Raw genomic sequence first — 15,829 nt, 5'->3', positions numbered from 1 at the left:
AAAAGCAAATAGATAATTCCCATCTACATCCCCAAATTCAGTCATTGCAGATACATAATTATTTGTAAGGGAAAAAAGAATTATCACATGCCTACTAGAATATATACTATTACATTTTTTTTTCCAAAGGAGCTAAAAATAGTCCCAATAACAGCTCTAATTTTATTTTTAAAATATCTTTTTATTTATTTCAGAGAGGAATGGAGAGGGAGAGATAGAAACACCAATGATGAAAGGGAATCATTGATAGGCCGCCTCCTGCATGCCCCCTACTGGGGGACATGTGCCCTTTGCCAGAATCGAACCTGGGACCTCTCAGTCCACAGGCTGACGCTCTATCCACCGAGCCAAACCAGCTAGGGCAACAGCTCTAACTTTAATTTCTTGACTTCAAATACTCCATTAAAAAATAAGGTATTAAAATATTTTTGCTCAAAGAATGTACTGTCAAATAGCCAAATTTTAGTTTAAAAATAATCTAGTTTCAGAACTAATAAAATATATTTTAAATAAAACTACCATATTCTTGGGAATAGTGTCCATCATTCCACTAAAAGAAAAATCATTTTACATTATCCTAAGGATCAGTGAAATTAGTTTTCCAAATACCATGTAACGATCTAAGAGATGAAATGAGATTTAACTAGATTATCAAATTTCCCAGGAGAGGCCCACTCCCAGAAGAATGCACATTACAATTAATGATGCACCCACGAGAGTCCCTAGGCCTGAATACCGACCTGGGGTGGTCCTCCCTGGAGGATAAGTAATTCTCGAACAGCTAATGGTTGATACACTTGATCCAAGATGTCTCTCAAGGCCTCCCGAGATAGGGCTCTTTCCTCTTCGGTTAACACCTAAAAAAACAACAAAAAACAACAACAACACATGTACTTGGCTTTTGCAGAATAAAAAGCAGGCAGGCAATCGAAGGTAATATTTCACAATATTGTACAGACACTGGTGAGGGGAGAGGGAAGAAGGCTTCTTCATCCTTCCGCTGGAGGAAGCGACACTACAGAGACCCTCCTGGCCTCTCTCCATCCCCGCACTCATCTCTGGGCAGCAGAGCTTATGGACTTACCTCCACAGTGAGTCTGGAACAAGCTTACTTTTTGGCTAGTTCTGTCATGCACAGCTCAGCTCGTTCCTCTTCTACCTCTTCAGAGCAAGTGCACATTCTGTCTGCTCCTCCTGGCTGTGTGTTTTATAGAAGCACATACCCTGCCACACAACAGGCACTGCAGCTGTCCAGCCCTCCTTAACACTGGGGGAGGAGTAAGAGTGTCTGATTCTGGAATTCACTGTTGGGAAGCCCATTTGTCTCCATCTGGTAGCAATATCCTCCAACTCTGAACTTATGAGTAATGTTTGTTTTAATTTTTTTTTAAATAAATCTTTATTGTTCAGATTATTACAAATGTGATCCTCTTCCCCCCCTCAATTGCTCCCCTCCACCAGGTTCCCACCCCACCCTCTGTCCTTTCCCCATCCCCCATTGTTCTCATCCATAGGTGCACCGTTTTTGTTCAGTCTCTTCCCGCACCCCCACTCCCCTTTTCCCTGAGAATCGTCAGTCCACTCCCCTTCCATACCTCTGATTCTATTATATTCACCAGTTAATATTGTTCATCAGATTTTTTTTAATTCCCTTGGTTTTTAGATTCACTTGTTGATGGTTACGTATTTGTTGTTCATAATTTTTCTCTTTATCTTCTTCCTCTTCCTAAATAACCCCTTTCAGCAATTCATATAATTCTGGTTTGGCGGTGATGAACTCTTTTAGCTTTTTTTTATTAGTGAAGATCTTTATCTGGTCTTCAATTCTGAGTGTTAGCTTTGCTGGGTAGAGTATTTTTGGCTGTAGGTTCTTGCTATTCATCACCTTGAATATTTCTTGCCATTCCCGTCTGGCCTGCATGGTTTCTGTTGAGAAGTCAGCTGGCAATCGTATGGGTGCTCCTTTATAGGTAACTACCTGCTTTGCTCTTGCTGCTTTTAATATTCTCTCTTTGTCTTTTGCCCTTGGAATTTTAATTATGATGTGTCTTGGTGTGGTCCTCCTTGGATTCCTTTTGTTTGGGGTTCTGCGGGCTTCCTGGACTTGTAAGTCTATTTCTTTCCCCAGGTGGGGGAAGTTTTCTGTCACTATTTCTTCCAGTATTTTTTCGGTATCTTGCTCTCTCTCTTCTTCTGGAATCCCCATAATTCTGATGTTGGTTCGCTTGAAATTGTCCCAGAGGTTTCTTACACTATCTTCAACTTTCTGGATTCTCTTATCTTCTCGCTTCTGCAGAGGAGTGTCCTCTGGCTCTTTGTGTTCTAAATCTTTGTCTTGATTCTTGCGATCTTCCAGTCTGTTTTTAGGACTCTGTGTAATATTTTTTATTTCAGACAATGTATTCTTTATTTCTAGTTCAGGGGTCCTCAAACTTTTTAAAGTGGGGGCCAGATCACGGTCCCTCAGAGAGCTGGAGGGCCGGACTATATGAACTACTAATTCCTACTGTAACACCTCGGCTGCGCTCACTGCCCAAAAAACCTGGCGGGCCGGATCAGACTCCTCTGCGGGCCGCATGTGGTCCGCGGGCTGTAGTTTGAAGACCCCTGTTCTAGTTGATCCCTTTTCATATCCTCATAGGTCTCATTTATTTTATCGGCCTTTTTTAGGATATTGTTGAATAACCTTATAACTGTAGTTTTGAACTCAATGTCCAATCTTTTCTTTTCCTCCATCTCCTTCCTTTGTGTCCTTCCTCTTGTCTGCATTTTAGTTGTTTTTCCCTGATTTGATGGAATAGCTTTGTGTGCTAGGTGTTCTGGTAGAGCCCAGTAGCACAGCCTTCCCAGTTACCTGCGGTGGACAGTCTTGGTGTAGCCCTGTGGGCTGTGTGTGCAGTCTTGTTGTTAAGCCTTGCTTATTGTTGGTATCACTGGGATGCGTTGATCTCCAAGCCAATCTGTTTTAATTTTTTACTGATTTTAGAGAGAGGAAAGAAGGGAAGGAGAGAGAGAGGGGAAGAGAAAGTGAGAGAAACACTAATCCGTTGCCTCTCATACACACCCCGACCTGGGATCAAACCCACAACCCCTTGGTGCATGGGACGATGTTCCAACCAACTGAGCCACCGGGCCAGGGCTAAAGGGGATGTCTTTACTTTTCACATCTCTCTTACTCTGTTAAATGTCTTCTAATTCATTGAGAACTTGGGCAGCAAAGAGGGGTGCTGTTCACAGGGCCTCAACAGTACTGTCCCCCTTTAGTAACTCAGTCTAAGCAGTCAGTGTGCTGCCCATTACCGTTTAGCAAAAGGGGGAAAAGGAGATGCTTAGGGCAGCAGCTACAGCTGGGACTTGTCCAGCTTCATGATGACACCCATCATGTTTCCCCCTCTGCCAACTTCTCCCACCTTCACACTTGGTCCTTTCTACATCTTTCCCTTTCTTTTGTCTCTCCTGCCAGAGATGCCTGGGGCACTGCCTGGCCCCAATAATGAATAAAACCTGTCTATCAGATGCCCCTATCTCAGAAGTCCAGATAGAACTGTCAAGACCCATACCCTGTCGTAAAGAGCATGGCACTTTGCTCCACAGAAAAAGGGCGATGGGAGAGCTTCCCGTCACTGCTCCAATGAGAGTGGGTTTTGGTTAAATGTCTGTGAGCACAGCCAGGAGAGAGAATGGAAAAGGGAACCAACAGTCCTGGCAGGGTGACTCAGTTGGTTGGAATGTCAACCCCTACAGCAAAAGGTTGCAGGTTCGATTCCTGATTGGGCATGTACAGAAGGCAACTGATTGAACGATGTTTCTCTTTTTTTTTAACAAGTTTTTATTGTTCATATTATTACAAATGTTCCTTTTTTTTGATCGATGTTTCTCTTTCACATTGATGTTCCCCTCTCTCTCTTCCTTCCTCTGTCTCTACAAATCAATGAACATATCCTCGGGTGAGGATTTTTTTAAAGGGGAATAAAAAGAAACAAGTGGGAAGATGACACAGAAAGGTGACAGAGAATGAGGTGGTGGGCATTATGAGATCTGGCAGCAGTGGCTAAGGAATTACCCTGCACATGAACTACCCTGACCCTCACTACATTCATACAGTAACAGTGTCTTCTGGCCAGGTTCCTATGCAGATGCTAGTTGTCTCCTCATGGGGGCGTAGGAGTCCCCGAAATGTTATATTTGTGAGACCTGTCTCCTCAATGAATGTGGGAGCTGTTTGAGAAAAGGACCATGAATTATGCTTCCGTAACTTCCACAGCACCTCTATGGTCCAGATACTAAGTCCTGACCTACTGAGTGTCAGCAAAACAAAGGCACATACCCCTAACTCCTAATAACAACGAACATTGACTGAATTATGCAGTGTACCAGGTGCCTTACCTACTTTTATCTCATTTAATCCTCCCAAGAGCTTAACGAAGGAGGTATGAACAGCTTAATACTAATATCAGTAGTAATTACCGGTATATTTTGGTGAGCATTATTGGGGATTGGGCTAGGTACTTCACCCACATTAACCTTAATCCTCACAACCACCTTCCAAGGCAGGTCTTACTATACAATTTTATATAAAGAAGGAAACAGAGGCTCAAAGAAATAGCCTGTGATAGCTGTTCCATAGAATGACAAGAAGGGACAGGTGAAATGGACTCTCCAAGTAGGCAAAGGACTAGCATCTAATAAAACTCCCTCCAAAAAGATTCATTTATTTACTGGGTATGCTTTGACATTCACTAGGAACTCTAGCTCTTTCCATCAGTCCCTTTCCAAAGGAGTAAGATTTATCTTTTATAACAATCACACCCAAATATGTACACACATTCATACAGATTCGCCCAGACACACCCACAGACTCTGTCTCTCTCCACATATATTTTACCTCTTCCTCGGGTTTTAGTGATTTTCTCTTGGTTGGGCAGAATCCCAGTTGGCACAGACCGGCTGCAACATCCCCAAAGTGGCGGCAGAAGATCAAGCTCCCGAGAGATGCGTGCTGAGCAACACTCAGGAGGACCCTGCAGCTGGCATACAGTCTCCGGGTGGCATCGGGGGCAGCATCGAGACACACCACGTCTTGAACAACAGCCCCAAACTCGGTCCTGTGTCTCAAGGGGACTCCAACACCGGGCATGAGGTAGGGGCAGACGCCCAAGGTGACCACAAACTGTAAAGCCGCCTGGACCGTCTTCTGCTGTGAGATACTGAGTGTGTCTGGGCTCAGGGCAGGGGCGGCCTCTGGAGTCCTCGGGTTGGGTTTACCTGGATTGAAATCAGCTGCGAGGTGGACCATGGTTTCCTTCAAGCACAAGAGCAGCAGTAACGTTTGAGCGGTAAAGCTCCAGGTGACATCCACCGAGTGCTGGGGCCACTCTGCCCTACTAGCAATTTCATCCCTCAGCTGTTGCAGTTTCTTCCAGTGGGGATCCTTCAAAAATGTGTCCTCCAAAGCAGACAGGTTAGATTTTAAAGTAGCCAACAAGACATCATGTTTTGTGATCTGTAGTGAACTTGAGCCTGATCCTTTTAAGAAAAAAAAAAAAAAAAAAAGGAGAGACAACTTAAGTGGAAAATTAATTGCACTTTCCTGTGTGGAAATGCACTGCCCGCTCCAGTCCATCCTCTGAGGCCTGGCTCCGGTGGCATTGCCTCTGGACAGCCCCCCCTCACTGTGGCCTCCAGCCCAGGCAGAACGCAGGACCACATCCCCTCCCTTCCCACGGCACTCTGGACGTCGTCAGAATAGCGTCCCTAACGTGTTATTCTTCATCCAGTTAGTTTCTATCCCACTTGTGTTCTGAAGTCAGAGGCAACGTTCTTAGCTATCTTTCTGGGCTTAAACTGTAGCATAAAACAGAAATTTAGAAAGCTGGACACGTACTATCGAAGATTCATTCAATCAAACTGTTCTAGGTGCAGCCATGAAATTATATGGAACATTAATTAATGACATGTTCATTCAATATATTCTAAAGTGGACAAAAAGCATAAAACACTATATGAGCAAACGATGTAACATTTATAGAAAAAATGCAAATGACTTTTAAACATGACAATATGATCTACTTTGCTCCTAAAAGGTAAGTTAAAACTGTACTGAAATAGCACTCCCCATCTGTCAGCTAGCTAACGTCGAAGTTTTATAACACACTAGTGACCCGGTGTACAGATTCGTGCACATTGAAAGGAAATTAATTAGAAGGTGGCCGGTGGGATGGGGCTGGAGCCAACCTTCCGAGGTCCCTCCCCAGCTGGTTGAACCTGGGGTGGTGTTGTGGCTCGAAAGGCATCTGCTGAGTGAGCAGGATCCCACCAGCAGGTGGGGTCCCTTGGCTTGGCCTTCAGGGATTGTGCCGAAATCGGCTTTCCAACATCCCCCAAGGGGTCTCAGAGTGTGAGAGGGCACTCTGCAAAGTAGCTGTAATACAGGGTGTGGAATGCAAACGCAAGTGTGAAGTAAACCAGATTCGGGGACAGTGCCCCAGCGACAACATAACCCGTGGCCAAAGGTGGAATACAGTGGCCCCCTGAGGAATCGGGCTCCCTCCTCTCTGGTTTCAGGGTGTGTCACCTGAGAACCACCGCTGCCAAGTCACTGCAGCTTGGCAGCTCCTGTGTTGAGCGTCTGCCCCCTGGTGGTCAGGGTGTGTCATAGCGACTAGTCAGATAGTCGGACACTTAGCATGCTAGCCTTTTATAATAAAGCTTAAAATATAGAAAAACTAAAATTTGGGGGAAACACACACTATCATACACTAAGGAGAGAAATTGGGCAATATCTAGCAAAATTACATCAGCATTTAACCTTTGGCCTAGCAATTCCATTTTAGGAATTCAGGCAAAAATGACATATACACAAGGTATTCATTGTAGTGTTTCTTATATTAACAAAAGACTTACTCTAGCTGGTTTTGCTCAGTGGATAGAGCATCAGCCTGTAGACTGAAGGGTCCTGGTTTTAAATCCAGTCAAGGCCATGTAACTCAGTTGCAGACTCCTCCCTGGCCTGGGTCCTGGTCAGGGCTCACGCAGGAGGCAACCAATTGATGTGTTTTTTACATCAATATTTCTCTCTGTCTTTCCCTCTCTCTTCCACTCTTTCTAAAAAGCAATGAAAAAATATCCTCAGGTGAGGATTAAAAAACAAAACAAAACAACAACTTGAAACAACACAAATGCCCATTAGAAAACTGATTGAATAAGAAATGGTATGTATACAAAATGGATTACTTATAAAAGGGAAAGATAAAGATCAGTCCACTGTTTAGTGATCCCTAAGACTTATTAAAATGTGAAAGTGCAGAAGAATGTATATAATATGCTACCTTTTGTGTAGGAATGGAAGGGAATATGAAACATATTATTTATTTTTATTTTCAAAAATAGCAGTGGGAAAACAAATTAAAAACTAAAATGAGTTATATATCAATAGAAGGAGTTATATAGAATAGTAAGAAGATATGGGTTTTTCTTTTGTGCTTAATTATAATTTAAAGAATCTTTACAGTGAATACTTATTATTTCTGTACTTTAAAAAAAGTTATTTTTAAGGTTATAAAACAGTAGGTAGTATATGAAACCTTGTCAAAAAGAAAAATAGTATTTCCCAAAATCCAATCTCTGGATAGTGGGATTAAGATTATTTTAATTTTCTTCTTTTAGTTTTTCTATATTTTAAGCTTTACTATAAGGAACATAAAGTACTTTATAAAAAGGAACAATAACATTGTTCTTTAAAAATAATGAGTCAGAAGAATTTTCCAGTACTTCTTTAGGGCTGTCCAGGGTATGTATTCTGACTTAAGGGAGTGAATATTTGGCTAAAGATACCCAAACATGGGACACAAAGTGATTTAAAGCAAAAGCTGTACCTCTCTGTAAAAAATCAATAAAATATATTTTAAAAAATAATAATTAAAGCCCCAAGAACTTTCTTTAAAAATATATATATAATATATATATAAATATATATTATATATATATATACACACATATATATATAAAGCAAAAGCTGTTTATCAAATCCCTTAATAAAGTAGTCTTTTCTGCCCTCTATTGGTGAAAAAATAAAATCTACTTGAAAATAAAGGCACTCTCACATCGTTTCTCCTTCTCTCCCTTCCTCTCTCTCTAAAAATAAATGTAAAAAATTTAAATAAATATACACAATTATCTGAAAAGGTGATTGAAGTTTCCTCCCATTTCCCAACCACATATATATGTGAGTCTAGCCTTTTTTCATCTATTTCAATCAGAACAACCTATCATGACAGAATGGAGAAGCAAATATAAAAATTGGGCTGTCCTCTAATAAGCCAGATATTAAGAAAATTTGCAAAAAAAATAAAACAATGCCATTCTTCCCACTAATTTATTTTATTTTGCAAAAAATAATTTTCATGACATGTCATTATATTGGCATGTAATGGTTTATCAATGTTATTTTATCTATTTTTAAATTAATGTTATTTTAAAATAAATGTAAAAGACTTTTCTTAAGATCTTCATTTCAAATACAGTAAATATTGATACATATAACCCACGGAAAATCTCTTTTAAGTCCTCAGCAAATTTTTAAGAGTGTAAAAAAGTGCTAAAACCAAAAAGTTTGAGATTGTTGCCTTAAAACAATGTTTTCCAAATTTCAGTCACATAGCATTTCCACAATGGTTGTCATTTACTGGAGGACCAGCTATATTGTAACCTGCTTTGTTTATTTCTTCAAATTAAGTCATTTTTAAATTATAATATTAATTAATTAATTAAATTATATGAGCTAATATATTTTTCTAAGCTTTCTGTATTTAACTCAAATCTCACAACAACTCTGTAAGACAAAGACTATCATTAGTCATTAATCATTAACATTTCCAGGGCATATTCAACTTGTGCAGTCTGGCTCCAGAGCCAAACTCCTGATCACTTCACTACACTATTCTACCCACTCCTGTCACACTTCGGGAAATGCTGCCTTCGTGAACAGCATCATCTAGTCCTTCCAATCAGCGAGCAGTTTAAATGTCTATGCTTTGTGACATTTAAAAGCAGACATCACAATTTGTATGGTACTTTTTATTAAGTTCAAAGAGCAAACGATGTGGCATGCAAGAATAAGTGTAATATACTTTCCTTATTTATAAACTAGAGGCCTGGAGCATGAGATTCATGCATTCGGGCAGTGTGGGGGGTGTCCCTAAGCCCAGTCTGCACCCTCTTGCAATCTGAGAGCCCTTGGGGGATGTCTTACTGATGGCTTAGGCCTGGGCATCCTTAGCACTACCACAGAGGCGGAAGAGGCTCCTGCCACCGTTGCTGCACTCGCTAGCTATGAGCCCAGCCTCTGGCTGAGCAGTGCTACCCCTGTGGGAGCACACTGACCACCAGGGGGCAGCTCCTGCATAGTGGACAGTGCACTTCATAGTGACTGTTCACTCCACTGTTAGGTCGATTTGCATATTAGCTTTTTATTATATAGGATTTATTATATAGGATTTTTGGAATTTTCAGCCTCTTCTCCCCCAGTGAAATTATATTTAGTATTTAGAAAAGTTATTTTTTTTTTAAACTATTGTTGAGATGGCTCCTATTTTTCCTAAAAGTGGAGGTGGAAATATTCTTACTTGCCCCATGATTGAGAATAGAAATGGAAGTCAGGGGAAGAGAAATGCTTAATGCAGCAGAACTTTTGGTAGCTCAAATGTGAAAGAGCATTGATATCTTCCTTCCTGTCTATGTAATTCCCATCCAGACTCAATTCTTTTTTCCTGTGGCCTCACCCATGAAGGATTCCTCTCTAACCAATTCTATCGGTACCATCCATTCAGCACTAGTGTTATCTTGCCATGTCGAGTATCTTTTGGTTTATAGGCATGGTACCATCTCCCCCAAACAGACAAGATGCTTGAGAGCATAAGCATCTTATGTGCATCTCCAACAGCACTGAGGATAGATTACTAGAAACAGTTAACTCTCAGTAAATATTACTCTAAAGGTAGTCAATTTACAGATCAAAAGTTTAACCAGGGTGGTGTCATTTTAACCAATACTTTCATCCTGTCCAAGATCCTTTCCTTTGCCCATCAGGGACATCTGAATATCATAACGCACTTTAAACTCCTTCACCGAAAGATATAATAAAAGAAAACAGCCGGCAGATTCACACAATATGTAATAGACTGTATGTGCAAAATAATATCATTTAACAAAACTAAATATATTACTCTTTTTCATATAGGAATGTTTAGAAATGTTTAGATTAAAAAAAAAAAAAAAAGAAAGAAAGAAAGAAATGTTTAGATTCCTATTTGAAAAAGAATAATTTTGCCCTGGTCAATTTGGCTCAGTGGATAGAGTGTCGGCCTGTGGACTGAAGGGTCCCAGGTTCAGGTCCAGCCAAGGGCACATGCCTGGGTTGTGGGCTTAATCCCCAGTGAGGGGTGTGCAGGAGGCAGCCAATCGATGATTCTCTCTCATTGATGTTTCTACCTCTCTCTTCCTCTCTGAAATCAATAAAAATATTTTTTTTAAAAAAGAAAAAGCCGAAACCGGTTTGGCTCAGTGAGGGTGTGCAGGAGGCAGCTGGTCGATGTTTCTCTCTCATCGATGTTTCTAGCTCTCTATCCCTCTCTCCTCCTCTCTGTAAAAAAATCAATAAAATATATTTTAAAAAATAAAAAGAAAAAAAAAGAAAAAGAATAATTTAATTAAGTTCATGTATGTAATTCCACCACATACTCTTTGAGATTTAGAAGTCTTCTATAAATGAAGTACAGGTGCTTTGTGACAGATGATGGACTTCCAGATTTAACCTTTTCCTCAGTCGTACGTGAGAGAGTTGCAGTTGCTAGACAAGTGGCCTCTTGATTAGGAAGTTAACACTCTGAGATTCAGCTCTTCACTGGGACAAAGTAGTGTAGTCATCACACTACAGTGGGAGCCTCCTGAATTCAAACCCTGGCTTTGCCACTTGCTGGACTGACACTGAGCAATCTCCAACCTCCGTAAAATGGGATAACATGTAATACCTGGCTCAGGTGATGGCTGTGAGAATTAAATGATAATCATCGGCATAGTACAGGGATGGATAGTTCTTAGGCACTCAATGGCTACTATTAATAACTTCTTTTCACTTCACCCCACGTATGGTAGAATGTTTGTGGGAGTTTTTGCAGTTTGGTTGGGGATGGGGGGGCGGGGGGGGGTGAGAGGCGGAGGGCACGTCTCAAAATTTAAGACATGAAACATCACCTCACTCACCTTGCTCACCACCCTGAACCCCTTTCCCCAAAACAGATCCTTCAGCGGTGTCTTTTCCCAAAGCTCCAGGTAACACCTGGAGCAATCTGAGCCACTGATCTCGGGTAGGTTACGTATGTCTCCGGTGCGGCTTGGCTGTGTGCTTGGCTGTGCCCGGTGAGCGCCAGGCTCCCAGGGAGCCTTCAGATTCTGAATCGGGGACACCTGGTCACGCCACCCCGGGAGATTAAAAGGGATTGCAAATCCGTCCCAGACTGTGCATCCCTAAATGCTCTCCCCAAACCCAGCTCCTCAACCGTCACTGCTTCCTTTCCCGGGACTCCCTGGCATTTTTGCACAAACCTCCGGGGTTTAGACCCTGCGCCCCCCGGAGGCTGGGACCTCCGGGGACCGCCCCGCGCACCCACGTCTCCGGACCCGTTTCCGCAGCCCCGGCCTCGGATGCTGCCCAAGGACGGGAAGAAACCGCGGACCGGGGCGCTGGCACGGGGTCTGGTGTCAGTGTCCACAGCATCCCATCCCTCCCGGAGCCTGGGCAGACGGTGCCCCCAAAGCCCCGGGGGGCGGGCGGCCTGAAGCCCCTGGCGGCCCTCAGAGCTCCCCACGCGGCCCGGCGCCGCGGCCCGTCCTCTCACCTCCCGGGCTCAGCAGCAGCCTCAGCGCCTCCACAATCCGCTCCAGACCGCGTGCCTCCAGAGGACCGCCACCCGCGGCCGGCCCGCGGCCCGCCATGACTGGAGTGGCACGCGCCACTCCGCGACCTGCTCAGGCGCCTCGGCGGCCCGTGCGCGCCGCCATGTTGTGTGTGGCAGCGCTGCGCGCGCAGCGCTGCGGGCGGGGCCATAGGCATGGGCGGGGCTGTAGGTGTGGGCGGGGCCGACGTGAGCGGGAACGCCCATTTGTCCTGCTATTGTATTTTCTCCATCCCTTTACTGCCCTGGGGGCGGGGGACCCACAGCTACTATAACTTGCCTGGATGCACAATGAACCGCTACATCAAGAAGGAAATCAGAAGTAGTTCATCGTGAAATAATATATATTTCAGTATGAAATATGCATGTACTGAATGAAATGGGGGGGAAAAATAGATACAGAGGCAAGGAAGCATTGAGCAGACTGCCAAACTACAGCGGGAAGGCAGGGGAGGTTGGGGGGGTGGGGATGCGGGGGCAGTAAGAGATCAACCGAAGGACTTGTAGGCGTGCATATAAGCATAACCAATGGATACAAGACACTGGGGGGGGGGTAGGGGAGGGCATGTACTGGGGGTAGGGGAGGACGGACGGGGGAAGGCCAATGGGGGGAAAAGGGAGACATATGTACCACTATTTGAAATACTTCAAACAATAAATTTTTAATATAAAAAAATTAAAGAAAAAAAAGTAGTTTATCGCGAAATAATATGCATTTCAGTATGAAAGCATGCATGTACTGAATGAAACAATGGGAGACCTAAGCAGATAGGACATTAGTCAACCCAGAACTAACAAGGCTTTTGGTATCCAATAGTTATCAGTGGCTGTTTTACAGAAACAGAATCGCCAGTAAAGACCTCAGCAAGATAAGGGTTTCTGGCTTCGAAAGCCACATGTGATAAGTGGAGTGGATGCAGTCCATCTTTCATAATTGACCCCTAAATTCTTACCCTATTTGTCTGAAAACCCTAGTCTCTGTGATAATCCCCTGCCACCCACTCCACAAAAGACATCACTGAAGCTTCTTTTCACTTATCTTAAAGGTTTTACCTTTATATTACCTCTCCCTTTAGCATCAAGCAGATTCTTGTCTGAGGGGAACTTTATCTACTTAGGTTTTGGATATGGGGCCTGTGAATTAAACTGACAAAAGGCAGATAAGCAAGAGAAAAACCAGATGTTTATGCACCTCCTAAAGAATTCACAGAAAAATGTGCCTCGATGAGGTGGTTAGAATTGAGGGTTTGTATGCTGTCTTAATAGGGGAGGGAGAGAAAGGGCAATGAAGGGAAAACAAGTGACTGAGAAAAAATAAATGGGAGATATGATAGTTTTGTGACAATATCTGTTGGTGATTTCCTATCCCAGTGAAGCCAATGTTCTACCCTCCTTGGTTGTGAAACTCCCGGGAAGATTTATGACTGTTGAATTCCTTTGGGAGGCTCTGCTTTTAGGCAGATAAGGGGAGTTCAGGAGAAAAACCTCTTCATTAGAGGTATATTCTGGACCCCTTTATCCTTATTGCAACTCAAAATTCAGAGGCTCTTTGCTGCCTCTGGTCCCCTCCCCAGGCCAGTTCAACCCTGCAAACAGATGCACCTTCACAGAACCCCACTTTGGGTCACATAGTTCTGCTCAACGCACTTGAATAGTTCTATCTGACTAAATCCAGTCTGGCTTGGTCTTTTCTATCATCCTGCTTTTGCTTAAATGATTCCTCTACTCAAAACTCCCTTCCTGTGGCCCTTATTCAGCAATAGAAAGAAAAGCACTACGGTGAGCCAGGCACTCTTCTGAATGCTTTTTACATTCCACCTAGCTTCACAGCCACCTGTGAAGTAGAAACTGTTATCTTCCTATTGGAGAAAAGGAAACAGGAGAGGGTAAGGTTAAATAACTTGTCTAAGCTCAGAGTATGAACCCAGCCCTGGCCAGTTTAGCTCAGTGGATAGAGCGTCAGCCTGAGGACTGAGGGATCCCGTTCCAGTCAAGGGCATGGACCGTGGTTGCACACACATCCTCAGTAGGGGGTGTGCAGGAGGCAGCTGATTAATGTTTCTAACTCTCTATTCCTCTCCCTTCCTCTCTGTAAAAAAAAATCAATAAAATATATTTAAAAAATAAAGTACAGAACCAGAATTTGAACTCAGGCAGGATGGCTCCTGTCTTCTCCATACACCACCTTGTCAGGACCTACAGAACTAGCAAGAGGGAAACAAAGGCACGGTTCTTCAGAATTCCCATCATCCAATTGGCTCCTGGCTGAGCCTGCTACCTTCTCAGTAGTCTTTTTCAGAAAGTTATTTCCTTGCTCATACAGCCCCTTGCTTATGGTAGGTCCTCTGTAAACAGTTTAATTTATTCATGGTAGAACCATTATATTTGTCTTTATCGTATTTCCCCCTATTTTTTATTACTGTAAAGTAGATATAAAATTTTCCATTTTTAAGCATATGATTCAGTGGCAATAAGTACATTCACAATGTTATGCAACCATTTTATACTCCCATGTCAAACTTTTCATTAAGGTAAAATATGCATAACATAAAATCAACCCTTCTAATGTAAACAAATCAGTGGTATTAAGTATTCACATTGTAGCATGCGTTGGGATTTTTTTTTTTTTTTAAAGAATAGTTTATTGATTTCTCAGGAGAGGAAGAAGAGGAAGTGAGAAACATGGATGTGAGTGCAACATGGATCCATTGCCTCCTGCATGCCCCCCACCAGAGATCAAGCTCACAACTGGGGTATGTGCCCTTGACCAGGAATCAAACCAGCAACCGCCTGGTGCTGGGGATAATGCCCAGCCCACTGAGCCACACCAGCCAGGGTAAGATTTTTCTCCTTTTTATTTAATATTTTAAAATATATATCTTATTGATTTTTTTTACAGAGAGGAAGAGAGAGGAAAAGTTAGAAACATCGATCAGCTGCCTCTTGCACACCCTCCATTGGGGATGTGCTTGCAACTCAGGTACATGCCCTTGACTGGAATAGAACTTGGGACCCTTCAGTCTGCAGGCCAACGCTCTATCCACTGAGCCAAACCAGCCAGGGAAGATTTTTTTTTTTTTAAATCTTTTTAAGGCTGAATAATATTCCATGTTTTGTGTATGCCCCATTTTGCTTAATATACTCATTCACTGATGGACATTTGAGTTGTCTCCACCTTTTTTGGCTGTTGTGAATAATGCTACAGTGAGCACAGATGCAGGCATTGCAAACATTTTTCACGTTTGCTTTTGCCCTCTGTTGATATGCTTTCTTCCTCAAGTTGTTCCTTTCCAGACAGCGTTAACACTTTGCCCCGAGATTCATCGTGTATCTCCTAAGAATAAGGATCGTCCTAGTGAATGATGTCACCATTATTAAACCCGTTAATGTATTGAGTGCAATTTAACTGTAATAAAAGGTGATAAATAAAGATAATAAAAGGTGATATATATAGTTTACAAATTTAAATTTTTTTTAAGTAGTTCAAAAAAGTTACACCCCTCCAGCAGAGAAAAGTCAAAGGCCTATCCCAGGACTTCTCAGAGGCACCAGTACCATCTGGGGCCTGATAAGTCTTGGTTATGCGGGGCAGTCCTGTGCATGGCAGGATGTTTAGCAGCGCCTCCCCAGTCATGACAATCAAACCCTACCCAGAAACTGCGAAACATCCCCTGGGGGAAGGCCACAATCTACCTGTTAGAGAACCTCCAGTCTTTATTAACTTTGCTGACTGCTGTTTGAAGCTCTATTTCTTACCCTCAGCTCAGCCCAGACCTCTCCCATTGCCAAAGGAATTGTATTGGTTTCACAACATGCACATGAATAGGTGTTTATAATTTTGGACCTTTTAAATAATATATTTTTTGTATTGATTTCAG

General features: G+C 42.7%; 2 protein-coding genes across 2 annotated transcripts in view; one reads left to right on the top strand and one right to left on the bottom strand.

Annotated features, from left to right (window-relative positions):
• Positions 1 to 12,063, bottom strand: part of TANGO6 (transport and golgi organization 6 homolog) — a 134,570-nt gene extending 122,507 nt beyond the window's left edge. The window contains exons 1-3 of the mRNA XM_084861016.1: positions 11,895 to 12,063; positions 4,886 to 5,526; positions 741 to 857 (exon numbers count right to left, since the gene is read on the bottom strand). Coding sequence (XP_084717142.1) covers positions 741 to 857; positions 4,886 to 5,526; positions 11,895 to 11,991 — 855 coding nt within the window. The 5' untranslated portion in view covers positions 11,992 to 12,063. The remainder of the gene's footprint in view (positions 1 to 740; positions 858 to 4,885; positions 5,527 to 11,894) is intronic.
• TMED6 (transmembrane p24 trafficking protein 6) overlaps positions 1 to 15,829 on the top strand; it is a 328,748-nt gene that overhangs the window by 302,770 nt on the left and 10,149 nt on the right. The gene's annotated exons all lie outside the window — the stretch shown is intronic.

The sequence above is a fragment of the Pipistrellus hanaki genome, assembly GCF_964339955.1.
Source record: "Pipistrellus hanaki genome assembly, chromosome: 15".
NCBI classification, from domain to species: domain Eukaryota; kingdom Metazoa; phylum Chordata; class Mammalia; order Chiroptera; family Vespertilionidae; genus Pipistrellus; species Pipistrellus hanaki.
The sequence above is the reverse complement of the archived record's forward strand: the minus strand, read 5'-3'. Positions and strand labels throughout refer to the sequence as shown.